Below are 22,997 nucleotides of genomic sequence, written 5' to 3'. Positions count from 1 at the left end.
CTCTGAACTTCGTTGAGATGAAGACTGTTATGCTTATGGCCAAGTACCAAGTACTCATGTTGTCTGGCTCTCCAACTCCTCATCGAATGTGCAAAAGTGCCGTCTACCTCGATGGCCGAAGCAGAGACAAGAGAGACGAAGAAAGTAGAAGGCCACGTGACTGATATATGCACTCACGTGATATATATCACGTGTTAGATATTGGTGGTAGAATTACGGCTGATTCTACGACCTGCGGACGAATTTCACTTTCTTCCAGAGCGAGGGAAAGCTGTAACTGTCTGTACACGACTGTTTCCATTATCACTGATACAACTGGAGCAAGCACAAAGATCAGACTTGTCCATCAACTAGGCCGTTCTCAGCATCAGGACTTTACCGGGGGAAATTGTCTGACCATGGCGATACCACAATAGCTGGTATCCTCTACTCCATACAGGCTACTTCTCGGTGGCTAAGTTTGGACAGGTGGCTCATGTTTCCACCAGCACACCATCCACCTGTTTCTCGTCCGGTCCCAGGAGCCCCAGTGCTTCTCGCCTCGTGGGTGCGCTGGGATCAAAGTAGGGAACTTCGGCGAGGGATGTGACCCTGGTGCCGTGCCGGGGATGTCTCCCACCATAGTCCCAACTGGCGTTGTGGATTGTGATTCTGGCTCATTCTCAGCAAAAGGACGAAGAAAGGAGCAAAGAGAAAGAGAGAGGGAGGTGGGGGGAGAGAGAAAGAGGTGGCCCCGAGAAGACTACTCACCTATTGTCCCAAAGAGCACTTGTGCCCGGCGTCCATTTGAATCGAACCTGGATATCAATGTTCTTCTCATAGACGTCGAAAAGGTAACCCAGGATCAGGTCGCTTTCCGCCTTATCGAGGCCGACAATCCGGACTGTCATGGCGCGGTTGACCCAAAGGGCCCTCCAGCCTGTGGCTGGGTGCACGCGGACCAAGGGATGCACGCGCTCAAGGTACTGCGGTCCGCTCGTCGGGTTGTCACGGTCGAGGTACGAATGCGACGACCTGTACACGGCCTGCTTGCCGTCAATGTACTTGCGGAATTCTGGCGACAGCTTCTCGTATGCGCCGTATCCGCTGGCCCAGAGCGTGTCGCCTCCGATCGGCGGCACCGTGTCGTTGTGCAAGTGAGTCACGCCGGCGGGGTTTCGCTCGTGGACGAGGTCCGTATGCCATCGAGACGCACCGCCCGGCGAACGGAATGAAGCTCCGTGTTCGGTCGCTTGAAGATCCGGCCAAATCACCGTCACGCCGGGTAAACCAGGAACCTGGGGGGTTTGGGGCTGTCACTCGAGACTCAGCACAAGGGGACCGTCAAACAGGAAGGGGGCTGATCTACATGAACCTCAACTTCGCCATAGTATTCACCGAGCGCCTTTTGCTGCTGCGGCGAAAGATCCTGGTCTCGAAAAAATACCACGCTGCGTTCGGCAATCAGCAAACCAAGCTCGTCCTTTTGCTGATCGGTCAGATCCTTCAGCTGAAGCCCCTCGATCTCGGTGCCGATGTGCGCCGTCAGGTCGGTGACCTTGGTTGCAGCAGAGAACAGTGCGCTTTTCGACTTGTCTGCCCGAGAGCCAGGGTCGACATGCACTCTGTCCCTGTTTCGGATGTTGTAGATGTCTTGAATGTACAGCGGTCTGCTGGGCCGGTACGGGTACCCTTCCGAGAGATCGATCCCGGCCTTGGTCAATCGTTTCAATGCTGGCTCGGGCAATCCCAGCGTGTCCTTTTTCGGGACCACGAACTCTGTGATGCTTGGGTCGATCGGTGCTGGTGCCATGTTGTCTGACTGACTGGTATCTCCCCTCCAGATTAAGATAAGGCAAGCGAGAAGACGAACGGACGTTCGTTCCCCGACCTTTTAACGTGCCCAGTGAACTCCGCGCAGAGCCGACTGTTATTCCGGACTCTGGTCTTGCTTACCGATCCTGGTTGATACGGTCTCTCCATTCGTCCGGCTGAATGGTGATATGGAAACTCTCTATGGCGTGAATCATGGCGACTCGCGCTGAGTCTCAGATGTTGCAGTCCTCTACGAATCAAACACCTTGGAAGGAGGGGCCCTATGACACCACCGGCTAGGGATTTCTATATCTACCCCGTGTCCGGACAGGGAAGTCTTACTAGCCCTCCAGTCGACAGCTTGTCCATCCAATTAGGACGTTGGCTTTGGCGACGGCTTCTGCGGTGGACTTCCCCAACCGACTCTGTACGGAGGGACTGTGTACAACTCCAACATATCCATGCATGGACCATCAGACAAACGAATCACGTGAGGAGATTGCGTGCTTCGACCCCTTTATTTGCTGCTCTGTCTCCAACAAGGCTCCGATGCATTGTAACGCAACGATGCAGACATCCCGCGCCCAAGGTTGCTTCTTCGACGCGGTCTCTGCCCGATTGGCCCCGGGAGAATGTCGCCGGCGCAGTGATCAAGATACCGGAGTGCTACGGTCGCATGTCCACGCCACAAAGCTTACCTATATTGCTTGATACCATGGTCCAGGCCGGCAGCACGCAATGCTCGGTTTATAAGGTGCCATTGACACCAATGACCAATTCTGTGGGGTAGACCGGGCGCTGGCGAGATGATCGTCCCGGCGGTGGCGGGGGTACCCTGGTGCCGATCTCTTAGATGTTGATGGATGGATGGGTTTAAAAGGCCGTCAGAGCCAGCATAGCATTCTATGCATCATTCTCAATGGCTGGTACGTTCTGAATCTAGGAGAAACCCCCAGATCAATGGCTGGCTACGACAAGAGCGTCGAGGCTGGCGTGAGAGGTGTTGGGGCAGCGACCCTCCCCGCGAGTGCGAGTGCGAGTCCGAGTCCGAGAGGATCTATCCGTACGTCGAGCTCGAACCGCGACGCCGCCGATGTGATCCAGGCCAAACCCCAACACAAATGGCAATCATACATCTGGGACAGCCTCGACAAGTCGCCGCAAGAACGCAAGTTCTTGTTCAAGCTCGACGCGGCCGTCCTGACCTTCGCCAGCTTGGGGTATTTCATCAAGTACCTGGATCAGATCAACATCAATAATGCCTTCGTTTCCGGCATGAAAGAGGACTTGGGGCTTTACAAAAACCAGCTCAACTACATGCAAACATGCTGGACCGTCGGCTATGTGATTGGGGAGATACCCTGTAAGTCGACAATCTTTCTCTTTTTGTTCAGTTGAACTGAAGATCGATTTCTTGGTTTGATTTGTACTGTATGACCATGACTAACACCTCTTTTCCCAAGCAAACATGATCCTTACACGTGTCCGGCCGAGCATCTGGATTCCAGCCATGGAACTCCTCTGGACGGTGCTCACATTCTGTCTATGCAAGTGCAACAGCGCCAGCTCGATATATGCGCTTCGGTTTCTCGTCGGGCTCGCCGAGTCGACGTTCTATCCGGGAATGGTGTACGTGATTGGATCGTGGTACCGGCGCGATGAACTTGCGAAGCGGTCGTGCATTTTCCACACCAGCTCGGCCATCGGCAGCATGTTCTCTGGCTACTTGATGGCCGGGGTGTACAAACTGGGCGGGAAGGGAGGTCTCAAAGGGTGGGTTGAAACCAGGGATGTGGTGAAATTCTCAATTGACTAACTTGCTTCAGGTGGCAATGGCTATTTGTGGTCGACGGCATCATCTCCCTCCCCGTGGCCATCTCCGGCTTCTTTCTGCTGCCGGACGTGCCGGAAATCACGCGCGCGTGGTATTTCAGCCCGGCGGAGCGCGAGTATGCGAAGAAACGCATGGAATTGGAGGGCCGGGCCCAGCGGGCGCCGTACACCAAAGCCAAGTTCCGGAAGATCTTCACATCGTGGAAGATCTACGCCTTGACCGTCTTGTACATCACCTTCAACAATGCTGGGTCGGGCGTCGGCCAGCCGACATTCGCGCAGTATCTCAAGGCCTCGAAGCATCCGAAGTACACCATCTCGCAGATCAACACGTATCCGACCACGACGTACGCGGTGCAGATTGTCAGCACGCTCATCTACGCCTGGACGTCCGACAGCATCTTCCGCGGCGCCCGCTGGCCCCCGATCGTCTTTGGCGGCCTGGTCTCGATCGTGTGCTACGCCAGCCTGGCAGTCTGGAACATCCCCGTGGGCTGGCACTGGGCCTGCTATATCCTCGCCGGCTGTGGCGGCGGATTGAGCGGCCTGTGCATGGCATGGGCGCACGAGATCTGCTCCGACGACAACGAAGAGCGCGCCCTCGTCACCGGCTCCATGAATGAATTGGCCTATGTGTTTCAGGCATGGCTGCCGCTGGTCGTGTGGCAGCAGATAGACGCCCCTGAGTACCACAAAGGGTTTGTCACCTCGGCTTGTCTGAGCGCTGGCATGATCGTCACCGCCTTCGTCATCAGATTCTTGTGGAAAAGAGAGCAGGCCAAGACGCGCAAGAACCTCGAGCTGCCATGACAATCAGTCCCTCTACTATCTGCTTCCTGATGCTGAGGCTGATGAGGATGCTGATGCGGACACACTACAGCAGCAGCTCAGGAAGGAGCCGTGAGGATGGGGATGGGGATGGGGATGGGGTGGCATCACGTATGGGCGGACCAATTTCGCTTCCGGTGTCTACTTGTTGATACCTTGTTATCACTAGTACTGGTAGCTTCGCCCTGGGGTGTAAAGCATGCAATGACCCCATCGATGCTACCAGCTACAACAGTATACATAGAAGAAATAAAAAAGTGAGAGACAACTCCGGAACAACCCAACCATCTCGCTCAGTTCTTCCAACTGCCCTTTCCCATGCCCATGCCCGTTTCGTTTCCCAGCGACACAGGCTGAGGTCTTGGGTTCTAAGCCCTTCTGTGTCTTGCTCAGATCCGGTCCGGTCCTTCTCCATGCCGCCGATAGTGTACCAGTGACTGTATAGAGTAGAGAACACTTCTGTAACGTGAAGGAGCCCACCACTGCAGTCTAGTCTGTGTAGTCTGTGTACCTTATGTATGTAATTGCAGGCCCCCTTAGTCTAAGGTCAGGCCCAGCTACCGGCCTTACGTTGCAACGCTACTTTCTGCCCATTTCATTTGTCAAGTGGAGTCTACGACGGCACAGCTATAAGGCAAACAAACAGCTGCATAGCACTGCACTGCACTGCACTACATAGCACAGCATAGCACAATTCTCTGTACGTATAGTATTCTATTCTATTCCATGAGACAGACGATTCTCCGTACGTTTAGTATTCTACTCCGTGAGACAGACGATTCTCTCTCTGTAGGTACGTATTCTATTCCGTAAGACAGACGCTTTGGCGACGATTACGAACGATATGAATACGTAAGCGAGGCGTGGCATCTGTTGGTGTGCTTCCCGCAAATATGGTGTCATTCGATCGCATCAGCTGGTCCGATGCCGACTGGTTGGTTGGCTGGCCCTGGCCCTGGCTCTTCCGAGACATACACAGTAAGTACTCCGTACACATTCAATGGCCGGGATGGGTTAATTAGATATAGATAGATGTAGATGGTGTAATTAGATGCACAAATACAGAGGTACTCTACTCCGGATTGTCTCATGGAATGCTGACTGTATGCCAACGAACTCCACGAACGCTGTATACCAACGAACTCCACGAACGCTGTATGCCAACGAACGCCGGTAGCTACTGTAGATTATCTATGCAAAGAGGCTGAGAAATGATAGAAAAACATCCAAAGAGGGTTGCGGTCGTTGGCGCCGGGATCAGCGGAGTGACTTCTGCAGCACATCTGCTGAAGCAGGGTCTCGAGGTCACGCTCTTTGAAAGGTCAGGGATCGAGGGAGGTGTATGGCATTTCGACGAAAGGCCGGCACTGGAGCCTCCATATCCCAATGAGACTCCCTCACGCGGCGACTACGAGACACGGCCGGAAAGTGCGTCCCTTACGCCGCCGGCGGAAGTTGGCGACCAGCAGGAGGACATCGAGATCGCTCATGCACCGCCAGGCCCATGCTACGCAGGACTGAAGAATAATGTCTCGACTAGAATGATGAGGACCAGTCTCCAGGCATGGCCTGAGGGCACTCCGGACTTTGTGAGCCAAAGCGTCCTGGAAGAATACGTGCAAACCATTGCCAAAGTCCACGGTGTCTCTGCCATCGCCCACTATAACACTCGAGTTGAACAAGTCCGCAAGCTTGGCACCGAATGGTTGGTGAGGACGACGACTCTGCAGAAGGCACCGGCAACGCTTGGTGGATCGCGCTTGGTGGAGAACCGATGGCTGTTTGATGCCGTCGTCGTAGCATCTGGCCATTATCACATGCCTCGCGTTCCCGACATTCCTGGTCTCGGCGAGTGGAAACAGGCATGGCCAAATCGAGTGTGGCATTCAAAGGGATACAGAAATCCCAGGATATTCAAGGACCAGAACGTCCTTCTCATCGGCGCAGGGGTGTCGTCGGTGGACATTGCCAAAGAGTCGATTCCCTACGCTAAACACGTTTATCAGAGCTCTCGCGGCGGAGCTTTCGATCTCCCTAGCAGCTTCTTGCCAGAAAACGCGACCAGAGTTGGCGGTGTCAAGGAGTTCAGACTCAACACCACTCAGGATGTCGAGTCATCCGCATCACAGCCCATTCCAGGGACGGTTGTTCTTACCGACGGGCAGGAATTGACCGACATTCATTCCGTCGTGCTCTGCACGGGGTACATCACTTCATATCCTTTTCTTTCCCACCTGCATGCCGACACGAAGTCGGTTGACGAGGCTGACGAGTTCGTGCTCGTAACTCGTGAGGGAGAAATGGTGCATAACCTGCACAAGGACATATTCTACATCGAGGACCCTTCCCTGGCATTCGTCGGGGCGCCTTACCACATTGCCACCTTTTCACTCTTCGACTTTCAAGCCCAAGTTGTTGCGAGAGTTCTAGGAGGCAAAGGACTGTTGCCCTCAAAAGAACAAATGCGAGGAGAGTACCAGGAACGTGTCAAGACGAAGGGCTTGGGGAGGACGTTCCACAGCCTTAGGGGCCTCGGCGAAGAGCAGACGTATGTGGCTGGGCTGGTCCAATGGATGAATGAAAGCGCGGCCGAGCTCGGCATTGAGGACAAGATGCAGGGCCATACAGCGGAATGGCACCAAGCCGATGTTGATAGGCAGGAGCTTATAAGATTGATAAGAGGGATCCCAGATCCAAAATAGGTGGCCGGGAAATGAGGGGCAGGTATAGATGATCCCTTGCGCCGCGATGGTGCGACTTTATTGCCATAGAAGGCTGCATAGACTTCGGTAGACAGGAACGAGTTCAACTCTCTCGCTCAGGAAGTGATGTAGGTATGTTGGGAACGGAACACACACAACCAGGAGCATAGATCCGCCGTAGCATACTTGCGCGTGGAGGCTCCAGTGTCGCGCCGTAGACCACGCTAAGCCAATGCGGGACATCGATTCTTCTGCGCTCCAAATTTCCAGCTTCAACATCTCCAGTCCAACCTGTTGCTTAGGATATCATCTCAGTCAGTATTGCCATTTTATTCAGCGGACATCGGGCTCTGTTGGACTCATACCACCGGGATCCCAGCGGCTTCTTCTGTCTCATTGACCGTTGACACTCTTGCGGACCAACCGGACCATCTAGATTCTCGGAGGCTATTCAGTCTCTCTCTCACTTGGATCCTTCTGTCGTCAGCTTTCCATCCCGAAGAAAATGCCTCCCAAGCGCATCACCGTCCAACCGGCCCGCCGCTCGGCCAAGCCCCAGGGCTACTTCAGCTCGATCTACAACACGCTGACGTCGGATGAGAACTCGAGCGTCGTCATCAGCGTCGCCATGTTCGGAGTACGTACATATCGTATCTGGTATCTCGGAATGTCTGTTCATCTCGTCGGCTAACATGTACATGTACACGCACAGGCCGCCGTCGCTTTCTTCAGCTCCGAGTGGAGCGAGATGCTGCTTCCCGGCTTCTAGGTCACCTCTTTACTCTGTCTTCTCGAACACCGCGCAGTCCACTCACTCACTCAAGGCGGCCGGCCTTCGCTTCATAACCTACTGGGCTGGACAAGATACGTGCGATAACCTGGCTTGACAAGATCCGTGCGATAAACCGGCGCTTGTATGCTAGGCACAGGACAGGATGAACTACGGGTCGCCGCTGGATGCCGTGGATAGTGTGGCGATGGCGGTTCAACAACATGATTCGGAGGAAGAGTCATGGGCGTGGTCTATCTACCATACCACGCGGGAAGGCGGCTTTGCTAGTTTCTACGGCTGCGATCGGAAGAACGCCAACCGTGTTGCATTATCTTGAAAATAAATCCCTCATGGTTTTGTGGCTGACTGGACTCGTGTTGTTGGAACAGAAACAGCCACTACAACCGGAATGGGGACCGAGAAAGGCGTTCGGCAATTGTACGATGCTCCTGGAATGAAGGACGACGGTTGTGGATTCCAGCCGATCGGATCCATGGTGGTTTGGATTAGCCTGGACACACTGTAAAAATAGCGTATAAATCGCAATCGCACTTTATTTCTGCGCAAGACGAAGTTTGGTGAATTCTTCATGCTTCACATCGGAGTGCTATGACTATTTCATGGCCATGGGGCGATCCTTCATGCTTCACATCAGAGTGCTATGACTATTTCCTAGCTATGGGGCTGAAGTCATGAGCAGGCCGGCCTACCATCCCATCAAGATTAAGGTCCATCCACACTCCGCTAATTCAAAAGCAGATGCTTCCACACTCGCTAATTCAAAAGCAGATGCTTCCACACTCCGCCGATTCAACAGCAGATGCTCGAGAGCTCCTGAGGTGACACCAAAAGGGTTCCAAGGGCTCGACGCCCAGCCCCCAGCCTGTCCTATTGACAGTCAGTTCGCAACCGCGATGGGACTGGGACGGCGCTGAATGATCCGATGCAGGCGTGTGAAATTCAATCGACGTCGTCATTGTCACGTCTTACACCTTGACGGCAGCTCACACCTTGACGGCAGCAACACAACCAACCATCCTCAGGCGGATAGCAACGAGCAGGAAGCTAGCAAGCAGGAGAGCGATGCCGCCAAACAGCGACGGGCCCAGGTAATTGTTGGATTGGGTCAGGATGGCGCCTGCTGATGGGGGCCCTGCCAAAAGGCCGAATGCAGTGCAGAAGAAGCACATGCCGACATAAGTGCCGACGTTTCGTTGGTTGTTGGCGAACGAGATGATGGGCACGGCGGTGGCCGAGACCATTCCGCCGGTGAAAAAGCCGTACAACGACGCAAATACGACAATGCCCCCCGTCGACTGGACAGACGGCCAACATAGTGCCAGGATGGCCGACCCCGTGGTGAGAGGTAGGAGGACGTTGAACGGACCGCAGCGATCGACTACGTAATTGGGAAGAAGGCGGCCCAGGGTCGAGCCGGCGTTGAGGATGGGCAGAAGGTAGAAAGCTAAGCCATCACCATGACCGTCACCATAGCCACCACCATCACCATCACCATCATCGACGTTGACGACGTTACCGACGATGCCCTTCGAGATGGCAAAGGATTGCACATAGAACACTAGAATAGGACTCCTTGTTTACCACATAGAACAATAGAATGGACCCCTTGTTTACTAGGGATCCCAGATGTCGCAGCGCAGGGGCAAAGGCAAACTTACTTGGAATGAGAAAGCCCAGGAAGATCAGAAACATGGCCAGACAATAGACGACGAAGTGCGGATTGCGCAGCGCAGCGAGGTCGATCAGACGCCTTTTCTGTGCCGCGCTGAAACCGACCTGGTTTCTCAACACCAGAAACGGGATGGCCAGCGTGGCGGCGGAGACGAAGCCCAGGATGCGACAGGACCAGCGGAAGCCGAGTGTGTCGAGTGATGCGTGGAAGAGGATGGGATAAACCACTCCGCCAATGCTCGCGCCGGTGGCCGCCATTCCTAGGGCGGTCGCTCTCCTTCTGAGGAAATACTGTGGCACAATCGAAACAGAGGGCGTGAAGCCGGCCCCGAGGCCCACGCCTATACAGAGGCCTTGGGCAAGCATGACGTGCCAGTATTCGGAGCTGATGCTGGTCATCATGAAGCCGAGGGGTGTGCAGAAAAGACTGGATGCTAGCAGGAATTTCATGTGGCCCGAGTCAAAGGCCGGTCCACTGAGAACACTGACAAGCAGAAGGAGAAACGCCTGCATGGATCCTATCCAAGAGATCTGAGATGGGCTGCTTTGTAGGAGGATGGACGACGGCGAGGTTTCGTAGAATGTTTGGAACACCCCGAATGTCCCGACTATGCCCCTGTCGTCCGTCAGCCGAGCTGCTGTGATTCTTTCTTTCTTTCTTTCAATAGCAGGGCGCGTCTGGTGGTACATATGACATCTGGAATGGGCAAAGCACACCACATACCACGAATTGAACGAGACGAAGAAAGCCCCGACAACTTGAAGCCAAGCTTGAAATCCACCGTCGGGGGCAACAAAAGCTCTTCTTCCTGACGAGGCTGCGCCAACATCTTCCTCCTCGAGTCTACCACAGACAACGGTAGATTCACACTTGGGCGGACAATTCAACGGATCATCAGACCGAACTGCTCCATGCTGATCCGTGTTTACCAGCATCCTGTTCTAGTACTTCTTCCCTCGCGACAGAACATCCCAATCAAGCACGCGTGAGCAGGTTATCTATTTAACCAAAAATCAAACTCTCCTTCCTGGCGATTAATCGGGAAGACTGGATTGGAGGAGTGACTCATCCTTGATGCCAGGGCAACAATTCAGTAGTATTCTAGTCAGGAGTATCAGCTGTCATAGCCGGCACTGTATCCTGTCGGCAGAGGTTTTGATTAGAATTGCTGATAAATCACCGCTGGGAGCAGCCTTTGACAAGTCTGCAGTTTTCTCCGGGTGTGTGATTCGTCTATAGGCGAGCTTATCGCTCCAAGTTGATGCCCAGAACCGATTCAGAGATTCGTCTTTCTTGATCACGACATCTGTTCCTAGTCCAGTGGGCGTCTTGGTATGTTGACCGCTTAGCAGCATTATAAGCGGAGTGTTGAAACCTTTAACATGGTTCAAGTGCATCGGTTCATACACTGTAGTGTAGGCACTAGAAACTTCATAGAGGGCATTGGTTAGAAGCTGGAGAATATATTTTAGATATTTTAGATATTATATACTATACCGGTATGGCGGGCGTGACACATTTCTCGCCCCGCCAACTCGGGCGAGCCGCGAGCGGCTTTCACTTGTCTCTGCTTTTTCGATTTTTGCACCCGATGGCTCTGTCCATTTGCGTTTTGCTTAGGTACCATACGAGTTTCCGTTGGCAGTAGGCATCAGTGACTCCGAAGCGCCCTCTGCTTCTACTTCCAACTGTTCGCGCTTCATGCTACGGCTCCTCATATAGGTGAAGATCACCAAAGCTGTGCCCACGGTGACGGCAATGCCCATGAGGATGACGTTAACAGGGATGGGGTTGCCATTGAAAACAACATGTGTGACGGCGTCGAGTGGAGACTGCAGGAAGTTAAAGAGGCCGGCCAAACAGATAATGAGACCGTAAACTTTTCCAAAGGTCTGAAACCCAAAGACCTTGGCGGCATAATCCGAGACTGTTGTGTAGTAGAAGGGACGGTAGACAACGAAAAAGCATACGTTGGCAATGGCGGCCCACATGTATGGCAGGCAGCCCAGAACACCGATGATCGTGGCTACAACCACCAAGAAGCCCAGAGCAAACGGCGTGGACGTGTGATCTAGCAGAGTGCCAATGAACGGGATACTGAGCACCCCGCCAAGAGGGAGAGCGACATCAAAGAAGTCATTGACAAGCTTCGCCTTACGGGCAGAGCCGAGAAGGTACCGTTCCTGTGGCCGAATAGTGGCGACAAAGTAGTTGATGCGCGTCATTTGTATCACAGTGAAGAGAGTGATGAGCAGGAACCAGGGAGACTTGATTTGTTCCCACGCCGTGTGGCCATGCATGGCACCCCAGACGCCGGACTTGCTGTTCTTTGTTTCCTCCCTTTTCGCCCGTTTGGTGTTGGTGGACTTGTCGAGTAACAGATTGACCTCTGTGATTGTGCTTGCCCGACGGTCTCTGTATGCTCGTCTCTCTTCTTCGGTCAGTTCGGGGGGCGTAGGTGCATTTATTTCCTCTTCTGCATCCTTGACCACTTCGCTGACCGTCTTGTAAGATTCCTTGGGCATTATGAAGACCTGGACGAGGAAGATGAAGATAGGGACGACGAGATAGATGAGGAAGAGGCGGTGGGTATTGATTTTGCCGTTGGTTGCTTCGTAGATGAGCCGAAAGACCAGAAACAACGCGGAAGACGAGTCGAAGGCGCCGGTCAGGAGTGCTAGAATCAGACCCGAGTTCCGCGGGAAGGTGTTGGAGAGCTGGAAGGAGGAGATGAAAACGAAAGGGCCTGCCAAAGCAAGGAAGAAGTAGCCAGGAGTGAAGAGGTCGCCCTGGACTTTGGGGGCAAAGGAGAACAGCAAAGCCCCCACTGCCCCAAAAATACTACCGATGATACCGCAGACTCGAGGGCCGTATCTGTCAAGAATCGTCCCAATCGGCAATGCTGCGACGTTTGTCGAGACGGCAGCAAGGGTGAACATGAAGTTCAGCCGGATCTCCTGTTGATAACATGGCGTCACATGGTTTTCAACCTCTTCTGGGGTACAGAGGTCCTTGAAGACCCCTTCGTCGATCAGGACCGGTTTGATCGCGGCATAGCCGAAGACGATACCGGCAGCGAAGAGACAGTAGATAATGGCGATGACCACCTGGACTAAGACGCGCGAGATGTCAGTATGATGCCCACTTTCCTGCCGAACCCGCACCCGACATACCTATGCGCATCTGTTTGGAGACCTCCTCGAATTCCAGGGCGGCCTGGACGATACTAGGTCTTCGATCGGTGGGCGGAACCCACTCGGCGACGGGATTGAAGCTCATCCTCCGATGGGCAGAGGCACTGGAGCCTCTCCGTGACCGCTCCAGCCCATCGACAGAAGAGACTCGGGTGAGAGACATATCGGCAACGGGTTTGAAGCCGTGGAGGCTGGGTGCTCCGGGAGAAGGTCAGAGAAGATGGGCTCGATAGGGCGGGGGAGGTTGTCGCCGCCAAATGCGGAGTGATGGGATGAGATGCCGTGGGCGGGGAAAATCGTGCCGCAGATGCAGCAAAGCTCCAAACACCAGGAAATGGAAAGTACTCCGTACGCAGTATATACAAGAGAGAGTGGTCGAGGTGTATGGAGAACGGGTGAAGAAACTCAGCTTTGCACCGGACAGCTGTCGATGCTACTGTCCTCCGTCCTCCGTCCTCCTAATGTACCTGAGCACCTAAGCAACCGCAGCAAGATAGCAAGCTACAAAACGATCTGCAGGAGCATCATTGATAACTGATAAGGACAATTTTTTCAGCATAATCAGCTGGTTGATGTGGCGGGCAAAGGCCTCATTGGCTGCTTGAGGGTGTTAGGGGCCTGGGCGCGGCTGGAGTTGCCGCAGGCGGTGGCTGGAGCCTGGAGGACGCCGGGCTGTAGCAGCTTCTGAGTGGCAGCCTCCGACAGCCGACGGACCTGTCTCATTCGTTTCTCTTCTGCCTGCGCCAGAGCTCCCTCCCTGTCAACCAGCGAAATCTGCACTCGGCGCCACCACCTTCCTACAAACAAAGCGAGCAAGATGTCGTGCAGATGCTAGACGGGGCGCAGTGAAGAAGACATGGGTGTCGTGGTAGGCGAACCTCCCCACAGTCGATGATCTGGCTCATAGTATCCGTACTCCGTACTCCGGTAGCTGCCTCTGGTTGTCTTGTTGCCCACTCCACCGCAAAATTTTCCTACCGTCCTCTATTCATGGTGATGACGCCCGATGAAACATGCAGGTGGGCAGAAGAGACGAATGATCCACTATGGACAGCCTGGTTAGATGATGCGCTCATTGAGCAAATGAAACCGCAAAGAGACACGGCTCTGTTTGGCTGGCGGTTGCGGACAGGTTCAATCATAGCCGCCGCCCCAAATAGACCCTGGGCGTCTCTTCGAAACAGCCTCGTCTTGGAAATGAATCAACCACCACCACACGCTTTGTTGTCTACACATCAATTGCGAGACTGGCCAGAAACAGGCTGCGGTCTCACTCCGGGAGTGTGGCCACGGCCGTAGGATTTGTAGGCACATGGACGAGGCAGATATAGAAATACTTAAGCCTAACAAATCTTCTGTTTGCAAGTCAAGTCATCTCCTCAGCCTCTTACAACGCCTTCTCTTTGATCTAAAGCATTCTGGTTCATCACGGCGAGTCTCTCCTTGAATTCCCTTCGTCAAAGCCAGATCAAAACTGCACATTCCTTTGCAACTTTCTGTACCCAAACCGGCTCCTCGCCAGCTATCAGTACCCTTCCTTTTCGCCGCCGATCCTTTCACATAAACCACTCAATCATTCATCTGTTCCCTGCAAAATGGGTCCGGATCACGGTGTGCTTGGAGCCACCTTTAAGGCCACTCGAGCCCTACAGATGGCTTCCATGATCGCCATCATCGGAATTACTGCCAATTTCATCTCTGAGATGGTCAGCGCTGGTGCAACTCCACCACCGGTTATCGTCGCAATTTTGAGCATTGTACGTATCTCCATGCACTGGTCATCGGCCTCGATGCAAGCCGGACTGACTGCGGGCAGGTTTGCATAGCTGTGTTGTACTGTGCCATCACGGTCATTCTATATTTCGACAGCATTCTCCCATTTCTGATCAGCACGGCAATCGACTCTCTTTTCTTGATAGCCCTGATAGTTGTCTCGGTGGTAGTGGGCAAGCCGCTTTCCTACCTCAATTGCCAAGTGCTTGATGAGATCTCCAACGCCACATCAAGTGCCTTCGACTTCACCTCGGCGTTGGGTAACAGTCTCAATAAGGGCGGTGCGGTCAATTATGCGCAATGGATCGGCACCTCCAAAGCCACTTGTCTCGAAATGAAGTCCATCTGGGGTCTCAGTATTGCTCTTTGGTAAGTCAAGGTATCAGTTCGGGCACATTTGCAGTGGAGCAATACAATCTGACATGTTTTTCTTCAGCATTCTCTTCACGTTCTCGGCCATTAGCACTGTTTGTCTCTGGAAGAGAACCAAGGTACCCGCTGCCGACAAGACTGAAGCTTGACTTGATGAAGAAAAGTCCACAGCCATGCAAAACACGCTGGTCAGATGCATGGCCTTGACGGGTCGACTGGGGCAAGAACAACGCACACAAACCTAATATTCGCCTGCATGGAAAGCACAGCGATGGTGGGAGTTCGAAGCTTGCCCGGAGCACGCTTGACACTAGCATTCCTAATTTGAGGTCTCGGATCATATGGTTCCGGCATTGAGGTCCAAACTTTGCCCGGCAACCAAGCCAGCTAGAAATTTCAGGATTGGACTTGTCAAGAGCGGACTGGATTGCAGGGGAGGGGCTGGTGCATATAGTGTAGACCCGGGTACTACTGCGCTGTGCGAGAGTCCTGGGTGTCATCCCCGGTAATGTGTCAAACAATGATAGGTTAGAAATGTCAAGCTAGACTCAGCTTCTCGTATGCATTGCTTTCTCCCAGGAACGACGCTGGCCTTTCTTCCTTGGGGGTGACTCCGGTGCGAATGCGTTCTGCAGCTGCGCGATCTGGCCTGTACATAATTCCCTGTAACAGGGGGCGCCAAGCGAGACTTCAGTACCAGCGAGGCATATCAGCCTAAACCAATGGACCAACCGCATGTCAGTGCGTAGCCCACAAGAAGTACACATGGAGCACATCTGTGTGCGTTGGAGAGGAAGGATGGTCAATCTTGTCGATCTTGTGAAAGAGATATGTAGCTATGTACAGTAGCCAGCTGGCACGGGGCTAAGGCCGCAGGAAGAAGCTATGGTCGGTGTAATAATGGAGAACAGGAACCCCGGTCGGTAGTAGTCACGCTCTGGGTTTGGCCCTTGAGTGAACTTGGGGCTGATCGACGATTGAACTGATGAAGTGGCAGGCTGGCCGGGAAAAGGATCGACCCCGGATACATGCCACGAGGGGTTGCTTCGAAAGGAACAAACGAAGAAGGAAGAAAACGTGGCCGGTGTCAAGTGTGTCGTGGCGCAGGCAGGTCGCACAGCACATGGTGGTACTGAAGCAGGATAACACTCGGGTTTATGAACCATCCGCTTGGGACCAACGGGTGTCACGACAGATGAGGTCGTGGCGGGAGATGGTGTCAACGCGGCACTCGCCCTCGTTATTCGTTATTCGCCAGGCCATGGAGCCATGGTGGATGGAGACACGTGAAAGAACAACTACTACCCACTGCTAACAGTGGTAGTGTGTACGGTAGTCGCAAGCCCGACCCAGACTGCTGGGACCAAATCTCTGCAGTGGAAGACTTGTTGAGAGCCAGCGGCCCTTTCTGGAGGAGCGTAATAAATATAAACAATAATCCTTACGACTAGCGAGTGTCAAACTCACACAGCCGGCCTGAGCCCGTGAAGAAGTCCACCCTGGTGACCCCGTAGCAAAATGTGTAACCTGGGCGAACCGCAGTGGATCGCGGCCATTATTGTTAGGGGCGCCACTTCCCTCGAGTCATGTATTAATTACTGTATCAGTGTATGTACATTGTACCGAGTATCCATCCTCAGCACTGTATCCGCTCTGGTTGGGTCCAGTCCTCTACTTTCGTTTCTCGGAACGAACCAGGGCCCGATTCGACGGGAGGCGGCAGAAGCTGATGCCCGGAGCTCTCGGTTACTAACGAGACCAAGAGAGGAGAGTCATCCTTGCCAGCCGCAGGAACGAAGATCAGGAGTCTCGGAGTCCAAGCCTAGGTACAGGGAGAACTTGTGTTATGTCAGGTATGTAATATAGGAAGCCTGGTGAGCCTTAGGCCCTGTTGGCACCTGGGAGCCGGGGGTTTAGGCCAGGGCCGTAGCCACGGAGTACTCTATCCGTTTCTACTTTGGCACCTACTAGCCTACTACCTACGGTAGCCTAATACCTTACCTACGAGGATGTACGGAATACTATCCGTACACACACCATATGTATCAAAATGACACCAGGAGGCTAAGGGCATCTCTGGTAGGTCAACCCGGCCACAGTCCGAGATTCAAAAGTCGCTGGTGCCATGCAGCTGGAACTGCGGCGGGGGGTGAGGGGTATTGGGCTTGGGCTTGGGCTTACTCTGTAGGGGCTTAGGGCCTAAGGCTTAGGAGCCCAGGATCCCTTAGGTGTACGGAGTAGGGAGTACTTGATACCTATTATTTGTACCTAAGGTATACACTTCTATGCTCACAGAGCATGTACTCTGTACATACTCCTAGCAGTACCACCTCAGGTAGTGTGTCCCTAACCTACCACTACTGCAGAATATACCATCTACTATTAATACTATTTGTTTCCAAACCCCCTCCACGGTTACATTATCTTGCCAGCCTCCATCGAGTCCATCCCACTCTGTACAGTGTACACCACCGCACCCCCCCTTAGGTCCCCCAGCCGGTTACCCGCCAGTCTGGTCAACCCATGCGATTTGTTGCCTTGCTGTCCAACTGTTTGCCGCCCATGGCCGGTGTGCTCCTCGCATACCCCGTACCGTGCTTAAGCCGCAGTAGTGCCAGCCCTAACTTAAGTAAGTCAGGTCTGTGTCTTCGTGTCTTGTGTAGCACCCTGGCAAGTGCAGCTGCAGTGACATGGCCTCCCCTGTCGCCCGACCGTTTGGACTCCACCCCTCCCTCGTCTCATTCTCCCAGTTCCCTGGGTCTCTGACCTCCTCCGCCTCTTGCCTCTTGCCTCTGCCTCTCTCTGCCTTTGCCTCTGCCTCTGCCTTTCCTCCCGCGCATCGAGGCGAATTCATTAGTTGCATTGGTCTGCCTGCACTGCAGTCCGTGGTAGACGAGGTGCAGGCTTTCCTCATGTCAACCGACCGCTGCACTGCGCTGCGTGCCGGGACTGTACTCCGTATGCACTAGTTCAAAGAGTCTTCCAGAGCGCCCCCGGAATCCACTCTGCCATTCTCATTATTGAGTCTTGCTTGACCTTATTCCTCCCACAGACCATTTGGCTTTTGCTGCTTCTGGGTTTTCCATTCATCCATCCATCTTTGCCTGCGCCCGGTTCTTCTTTTTGTTCTTTTATTTTCTTCACCTCTCCTCTCCGTCCCTACTTCTAGAACTTCGGCATCCCGTCCTGCCCCGGTCTCTGATGTGGCCACCTCACTCGCCGCCTTCCCCGTTGTCCCGCAGATTTCTCTGGAATCTTCATTCACCTCCGGAAGATCGACCCTGGCCAGGCTGCCAGCAAGGACCGGTGGGCGATATCCCAATCGGCGGGTTCCGCTTCTTCGGGTGCAGGTGCCAAGGGGGCGATTGGCACTGACATCGGCCCAATCCACCTTTATGCCTCATCCGCAAAAACTCGGCTGGTATCTGCTAATACCACTACGTACAGTACCTACGACTACTCTGTGACCCAGAGCAGGTGGCCGCCTATCGCCCTTCCAAGGGTGCTCCGCTGAAATACGAATCGCTGTCACTCCCTCAGTAACACACTATTAGTACTTATTATCTACCACCATCCCCACTCCCGCGGATCAAAACTCGGGCTCGTCTTCAGACTATCATCTGAGTACCGTGGTCCAGTCCATTTTCGGTCCTCCTTCCCCTTCCGGTCCTCGGCAGTGTCCCGAGTCCTCTATACTTCTGCCATCTGTCGCCTCTGTCGGCCATCTTCTCACCCCAAATCCAACCTTCGCTCGATTTCCAAGACCATCATCCATACCCAGAGTCAGCCGAGTTGAGTGTTCGGACAGAGGGCCGCCATGTATCTTGAGTCATGACTTACTTTGATAAGGACATGGAAAACCTGAATCACCCGGCCGTCATCCCCGTGGATGAACGATACGGTCGATTCCAGTTCACGGAGGACGAGCTCGACGACGAATCATCCGCCTATTCCGTAGCCTCGTCGGCACACAACTTCCTAGTCGAGAATGGCAGGCGGTACCACGACTACAAGAACGGCCATCCCTTCCCCTACGACGAGGTCTCGGAGGAGAACGAAATTGTCCTTCACGAGATGTGTCTGCTCCTCCTCGACAACAAATACTTTCTCTCGCCCATTAATGAATCCTCTCTGCGGTGTGTTGCAGATGTAGGAACCGGATTGGGTCTGTGGGCCGAAGGAATGGCCGAGAAGTATCCCGACACACAGGTGGTGGGAATCGACACTGCCCCCCGTCCGAGAGCCATTTACCCCAATCTTTCTCACATCATGTTTGATGCAACTGACGAATGGGTCTTGGATGACCCTTCCATGAAATTCGACCTGGTACATATCAGGTCTCTGTTTGTGGGGGTCAAGGACTGGGATGCCTTGTACAAACAATGTTTCGAGTATGTTCACCTCACAAACGCACCGCCCAAGACAAGATGTCACCCGAGTTGAGGGCATATGGACATGTACCTAAGACACAGTTTTGCTGCTGCTGTCGCCTCGCCTGACCTCCCCACTGCGTCCCCTGCAGGCTTCCATCTATCTTGAACAACAGATTGTGCTTTTTTCTGTCCGACTCAATGCTAACCGTCGCTAGTAACATGAATTCGGGCGCCTGGATCGAACAGATGGAAGTGGAGATTGAGGCTTTGACCGACGACGAGGAGATTCTACCCAACAGTCAGCTCCGGGCATTGTGTGACTTTACCAGAGAAATGTCGGCCGCAGCGGGAAGAGACTTTCAGATCTCTTCGGCCATGAAGAAAAAGGTCGAGGAAGCCGGCTTCGTGGATGTGCAAGAGCAGAGACTGAAGCTGCCTCTGGGACCCTGGCCAACGGACCCGAAGCTTAAAGACGTGGGACGGTTCTACGAGCGGTTCTACAAGACCGGGCTACAAGGCTGGCTGTTGCAAATCTGTACCCGAAACATGGGCGTAAGTACCGGCAGTCGAGGCTCCATCTGTTTTCGACGCAAGTAACCATGCTGATGTGCTGAATTAGTGGACCTTGGACCAGGTCAACGACGCGTGCATCAAGGCCTTTCAAGAGATCAACTCCCGCCAACAGCACTTTTGGTACCCACTGTAAGCTTGGAATTAATCACTCCCTGCGCCAACAACATGCTGACCATCTTTGTTTAGTGTCATTGTTGTTGGGCGTAAGCCTTAATCGAGAGCCATTACGCGGATGATCCGCTCGCCGACGACGTTACCCTTTTTGTCTGTCTCAGAGTCAGTCATTGCTTCCAGTCATCATTCGCATAGCGACGAGCCTATTTGTGTGTGTATGTGTTACATTACCTCAGTGCACGACTTTGCCATTTCATACAAGAGATTGGATTGGAAAAACAGAACAGATACAGGTGCAGAAACAATTTGGGAGACTTGGGAAGCCATGGGGTCTGGATACCTACAGTTTCACCATCATGCCCTCACGGACTCTCTTTCGAGACGAGACAGCGTACTGTTGGCAGCTCCAACGTGATGCTGCGGTCGACGGCGAGGGACCAAGCCGCCGGCCTGGCCGGGAGATTAAGACTCGGTTAGAAACGGCCTCTAACGACTGTATGACGACGATACAAGTGAATTCAGAAGCTTTCGTACGAGCACGATCTGAATGCATACCTATATATATACTGGACTTTCTGGTCCTGGTTCTCGCTTTGCATCATTGTAAGCCTGAGACCACTGTCTAGGCTACGTGGACGGCTGGGGGGGGGGGGGGGGGGGGGCCTAGGCCCACAGTATAGCATAGCAGCACACAGTACTGCTGCTGCCATATATTGTACGTCAAGGACTTAGGGACCTTAGCATAGGTACATACCTACCTTAGGGACCTAGTAGTAGGGCTAAGGAGGCATACAGTGTACACATGTCGACTGAGTTCGTCGAAACTGCCCATTCACTCGTTGGTGGCCCACTATGTCCTCAGTACGTACTGTGAATTGGGGGCACAGCTTGCGTGCTCGCAAAGAAATCACTATTAATCTTAATAACTAATCTTAAATGCAGCTCCCAACCATATCAAGAACGCGAAGCTGCCACTTTGTTCTCGACAAATTGTCCTGGTAGTGGCCTCAGGGCCCTTAGCCTTAGGAGCCCTCCCTCTGTCAAACTTACCTTAGGCATCCTTGGCCTGATGCTTTACGCTTTAACCAGAAGGCTGGTGAGGGTGCTATCTACCTACCTAAGGTATACTACCTGGTATATAGTGTGAGCTCCCTCTGCGACCAACGGCGTTGATAGAGAATATGGAACATTTCAACTTTCATTTAACGCGCTCACCCTCACCGTTGACTAAGGTCTGAAATACACGCTCCCTCACCGTTAATTGAAATCTGAAATACTCCGTACACGCTCTTCGTCTGCAGCCTACCTAAGGTAGGTATGCATACAGAACAAGGCAAGGACCTTCATCTAGCACAGCGAAAGCTTAGCATGCAGTAGTAAGGAGAAGCAAAATTTCCCGTTGTCCTCTTGAGGCCTCGCCTCGCCGCCTCGCGAAAGCCAGCCCGTCATGGAAAAACTTGTGAATCGTCCTTCTTTGGCACCGAAGATTCTCCTTCGTCTCCCCTGGTTTTGGAGTCTCAATCGCGGCTTCAGCCGCAGGCCACTCGCAATGCTGTATCGAGTACTGTAGTAGGTTAGTACCTACCTAGGTAGTACCTCAGGTATATTATGGAATACGGTAGTATTACTGACACGCATCCCCAAAGTTGAGTGCAGTTCTTCGGCCACTCAATCGTTTTGATTCCAAATAACCGCCTATCTTGAAAACCGGTTCTCCGAGATCTATCTTAAGAAAGATGGCTGATTGAGTCTGGGGAAAATGGTGAAACGCCTCGAATTGAGTCTTGGCGGACATGTCCTTGTGCCAGCCCTCGCGAAACCTGCTCACAGCTCGTCACCAGCACAGCATTGCCGCCATTGTGACTCAGCACGGTGGGCGGCGACCGTGGTTGATGGTATTGCCGCGTTCTAGACTGAGGATCCGTTAATAAGCCGGCAACTACCAACCGTCAACTGCAACTGCCAGTAGAGAAGAAAAGGTGATGGAGATGGATGGAGATGGCTGAATATTATTCAAATCAGGACAGCGACGCCGGCCAATCGAAACAGGCTGACCGAGTGGGTGGGAACATCTGCCTGGGTCGAGTGACGACATGATTGCCGGCGGGGCTGGTGGCTGCGCTGCTTCCAAATACTGACAATATTGCGGGCCAAAGGCCAGCAAGGCTCCATCGCGACTCGGCCTGACTTGACTTGACTTCACACCAGGGTTGAACAATTGGACTGGTATTAAAGGGTCTTTGCCTTGCAGTCTGTCGTTTGTGTCACTGATCGTCAATATCAATCCAACAAGCAATCCCGTCGATACAACCTCCGAGACGCCCAGAACCAGCCCAGCGAACAACCTTAAACCTACCTTAATCGATACCTGATCGATATCTACAGAGTACTATGGCTCCCTACCAAGGCCAATGCCACTGCGGTAACACTACCTGGACCGCTGAAATCCCCGAAGAGAAACACATCCTGTGCCACTGCGGAGCCTGCAAGGCCCTGGGAGGCGGTGAATTTACTCTCAACCAGGTCATCCCCAAATCCAACTTCAACTTGACCAAGGGAGATCTCAAGGTCTACACCTACAAGGGCGATTCCGGTGAGCTTGGAATATCCTATCCAACCTGAAAACCCACTACACCTCAATACTGTGAAAACCCACCACGCCTCAATACTGATGTGATGTTCTTTTCTGCGACCAGGAAATTCCGTCGACTGTTACATGTGTCCCAACTGCGCGGCCAGCCCGTATCATCACCAGAATGTTATGGGTGAGTCTGATCCTAATCTTTGAGCTTCCATCGACCTCCCATCAGTCTAACCAACCACATCCAGGTCCCGACACCATCGTCATCCGGACGGGTTTGTTGAAGGGAAGCGAGAAATGGGGAAAGCCGGCCGCCGAACTCTACGACAAGTTTCGACCAAGCTGGCTTCCTCAGACGGGCGATGCCAGCTTTGCCCTAACGCCTCCTTCCTAGA

General features: G+C 53.3%; 9 protein-coding genes across 9 annotated transcripts; 6 read left to right on the top strand and 3 right to left on the bottom strand.

The window, feature by feature from the left end:
* Nucleotides 1–473: 473 nt before the first annotated feature.
* On the bottom strand, nt 474–1,792 carry A1O3_04480 (uncharacterized protein; the record flags this gene model as incomplete). The annotated part of the gene is made up of 3 exons (XM_007734609.1): nt 474–651; nt 751–1,292; nt 1,349–1,792. 3 exons carry the CDS (start codon nt 1,790–1,792, stop codon nt 474–476), a joined length of 1,164 nt encoding a protein of 387 aa, XP_007732799.1.
* Nucleotides 1,793–2,754: 962 nt separating this feature from the next.
* On the top strand, nt 2,755–4,437 carry A1O3_04479 (uncharacterized protein; the record flags this gene model as incomplete). The annotated part of the gene is made up of 3 exons (XM_007734608.1): nt 2,755–3,157; nt 3,258–3,567; nt 3,621–4,437. The coding sequence occupies 3 exons, from the start codon at nt 2,755–2,757 to the stop codon at nt 4,435–4,437; spliced, it is 1,530 nt and encodes a 509-aa protein (XP_007732798.1).
* A 1,229-nt stretch (nt 4,438–5,666) lies between these two features.
* On the top strand, nt 5,667–7,157 carry A1O3_04478 (uncharacterized protein; the record flags this gene model as incomplete). The annotated part of the gene is made up of 1 exon (XM_007734607.1): nt 5,667–7,157. The coding sequence occupies one exon, from the start codon at nt 5,667–5,669 to the stop codon at nt 7,155–7,157; it is 1,491 nt and encodes a 496-aa protein (XP_007732797.1).
* A 505-nt stretch (nt 7,158–7,662) lies between these two features.
* On the top strand, nt 7,663–7,920 carry A1O3_04477 (uncharacterized protein; the record flags this gene model as incomplete). The annotated part of the gene is made up of 2 exons (XM_007734606.1): nt 7,663–7,794; nt 7,870–7,920. Coding segments are annotated over 2 exons (183 nt in total), but the record flags the coding sequence as incomplete, so codon positions are not given.
* A 1,013-nt stretch (nt 7,921–8,933) lies between these two features.
* Nucleotides 8,934–10,557, bottom strand: A1O3_04476 (uncharacterized protein; the record flags this gene model as incomplete). Its single annotated transcript, XM_007734605.1, has 3 exons — nt 8,934–9,508; nt 9,609–10,237; nt 10,346–10,557. The coding sequence occupies 3 exons, from the start codon at nt 10,555–10,557 to the stop codon at nt 8,934–8,936; spliced, it is 1,416 nt and encodes a 471-aa protein (XP_007732795.1).
* A 681-nt stretch (nt 10,558–11,238) lies between these two features.
* On the bottom strand, nt 11,239–12,979 carry A1O3_04475 (uncharacterized protein; the record flags this gene model as incomplete). The annotated part of the gene is made up of 2 exons (XM_007734604.1): nt 11,239–12,734; nt 12,796–12,979. The coding sequence occupies 2 exons, from the start codon at nt 12,977–12,979 to the stop codon at nt 11,239–11,241; spliced, it is 1,680 nt and encodes a 559-aa protein (XP_007732794.1).
* A 1,432-nt stretch (nt 12,980–14,411) lies between these two features.
* A1O3_04474 (uncharacterized protein) lies at nt 14,412–15,110 on the top strand (the record flags this gene model as incomplete). The annotated part of the gene is made up of 3 exons (XM_007734603.1): nt 14,412–14,573; nt 14,633–14,958; nt 15,026–15,110. The coding sequence occupies 3 exons, from the start codon at nt 14,412–14,414 to the stop codon at nt 15,108–15,110; spliced, it is 573 nt and encodes a 190-aa protein (XP_007732793.1).
* Nucleotides 15,111–18,792: 3,682 nt separating this feature from the next.
* A1O3_04473 (uncharacterized protein) lies at nt 18,793–20,040 on the top strand (the record flags this gene model as incomplete). Its single annotated transcript, XM_007734602.1, has 3 exons — nt 18,793–19,352; nt 19,550–19,886; nt 19,954–20,040. The coding sequence occupies 3 exons, from the start codon at nt 18,793–18,795 to the stop codon at nt 20,038–20,040; spliced, it is 984 nt and encodes a 327-aa protein (XP_007732792.1).
* A 2,372-nt stretch (nt 20,041–22,412) lies between these two features.
* Nucleotides 22,413–22,996, top strand: A1O3_04472 (uncharacterized protein; the record flags this gene model as incomplete). Its single annotated transcript, XM_007734601.1, has 3 exons — nt 22,413–22,614; nt 22,718–22,786; nt 22,851–22,996. The coding sequence occupies 3 exons, from the start codon at nt 22,413–22,415 to the stop codon at nt 22,994–22,996; spliced, it is 417 nt and encodes a 138-aa protein (XP_007732791.1).
* Between the last annotated feature and the right edge of the window lies 1 nt (nt 22,997).

This window comes from Capronia epimyces, assembly GCF_000585565.1.
Source record: "Capronia epimyces CBS 606.96 chromosome Unknown aczIQ-supercont1.3, whole genome shotgun sequence".
In the NCBI taxonomy this organism is placed as follows: Eukaryota; Fungi; Ascomycota; class Eurotiomycetes; order Chaetothyriales; family Herpotrichiellaceae; genus Capronia; species Capronia epimyces.
The sequence above is the reverse complement of the archived record's forward strand: the minus strand, read 5'-3'. Positions and strand labels throughout refer to the sequence as shown.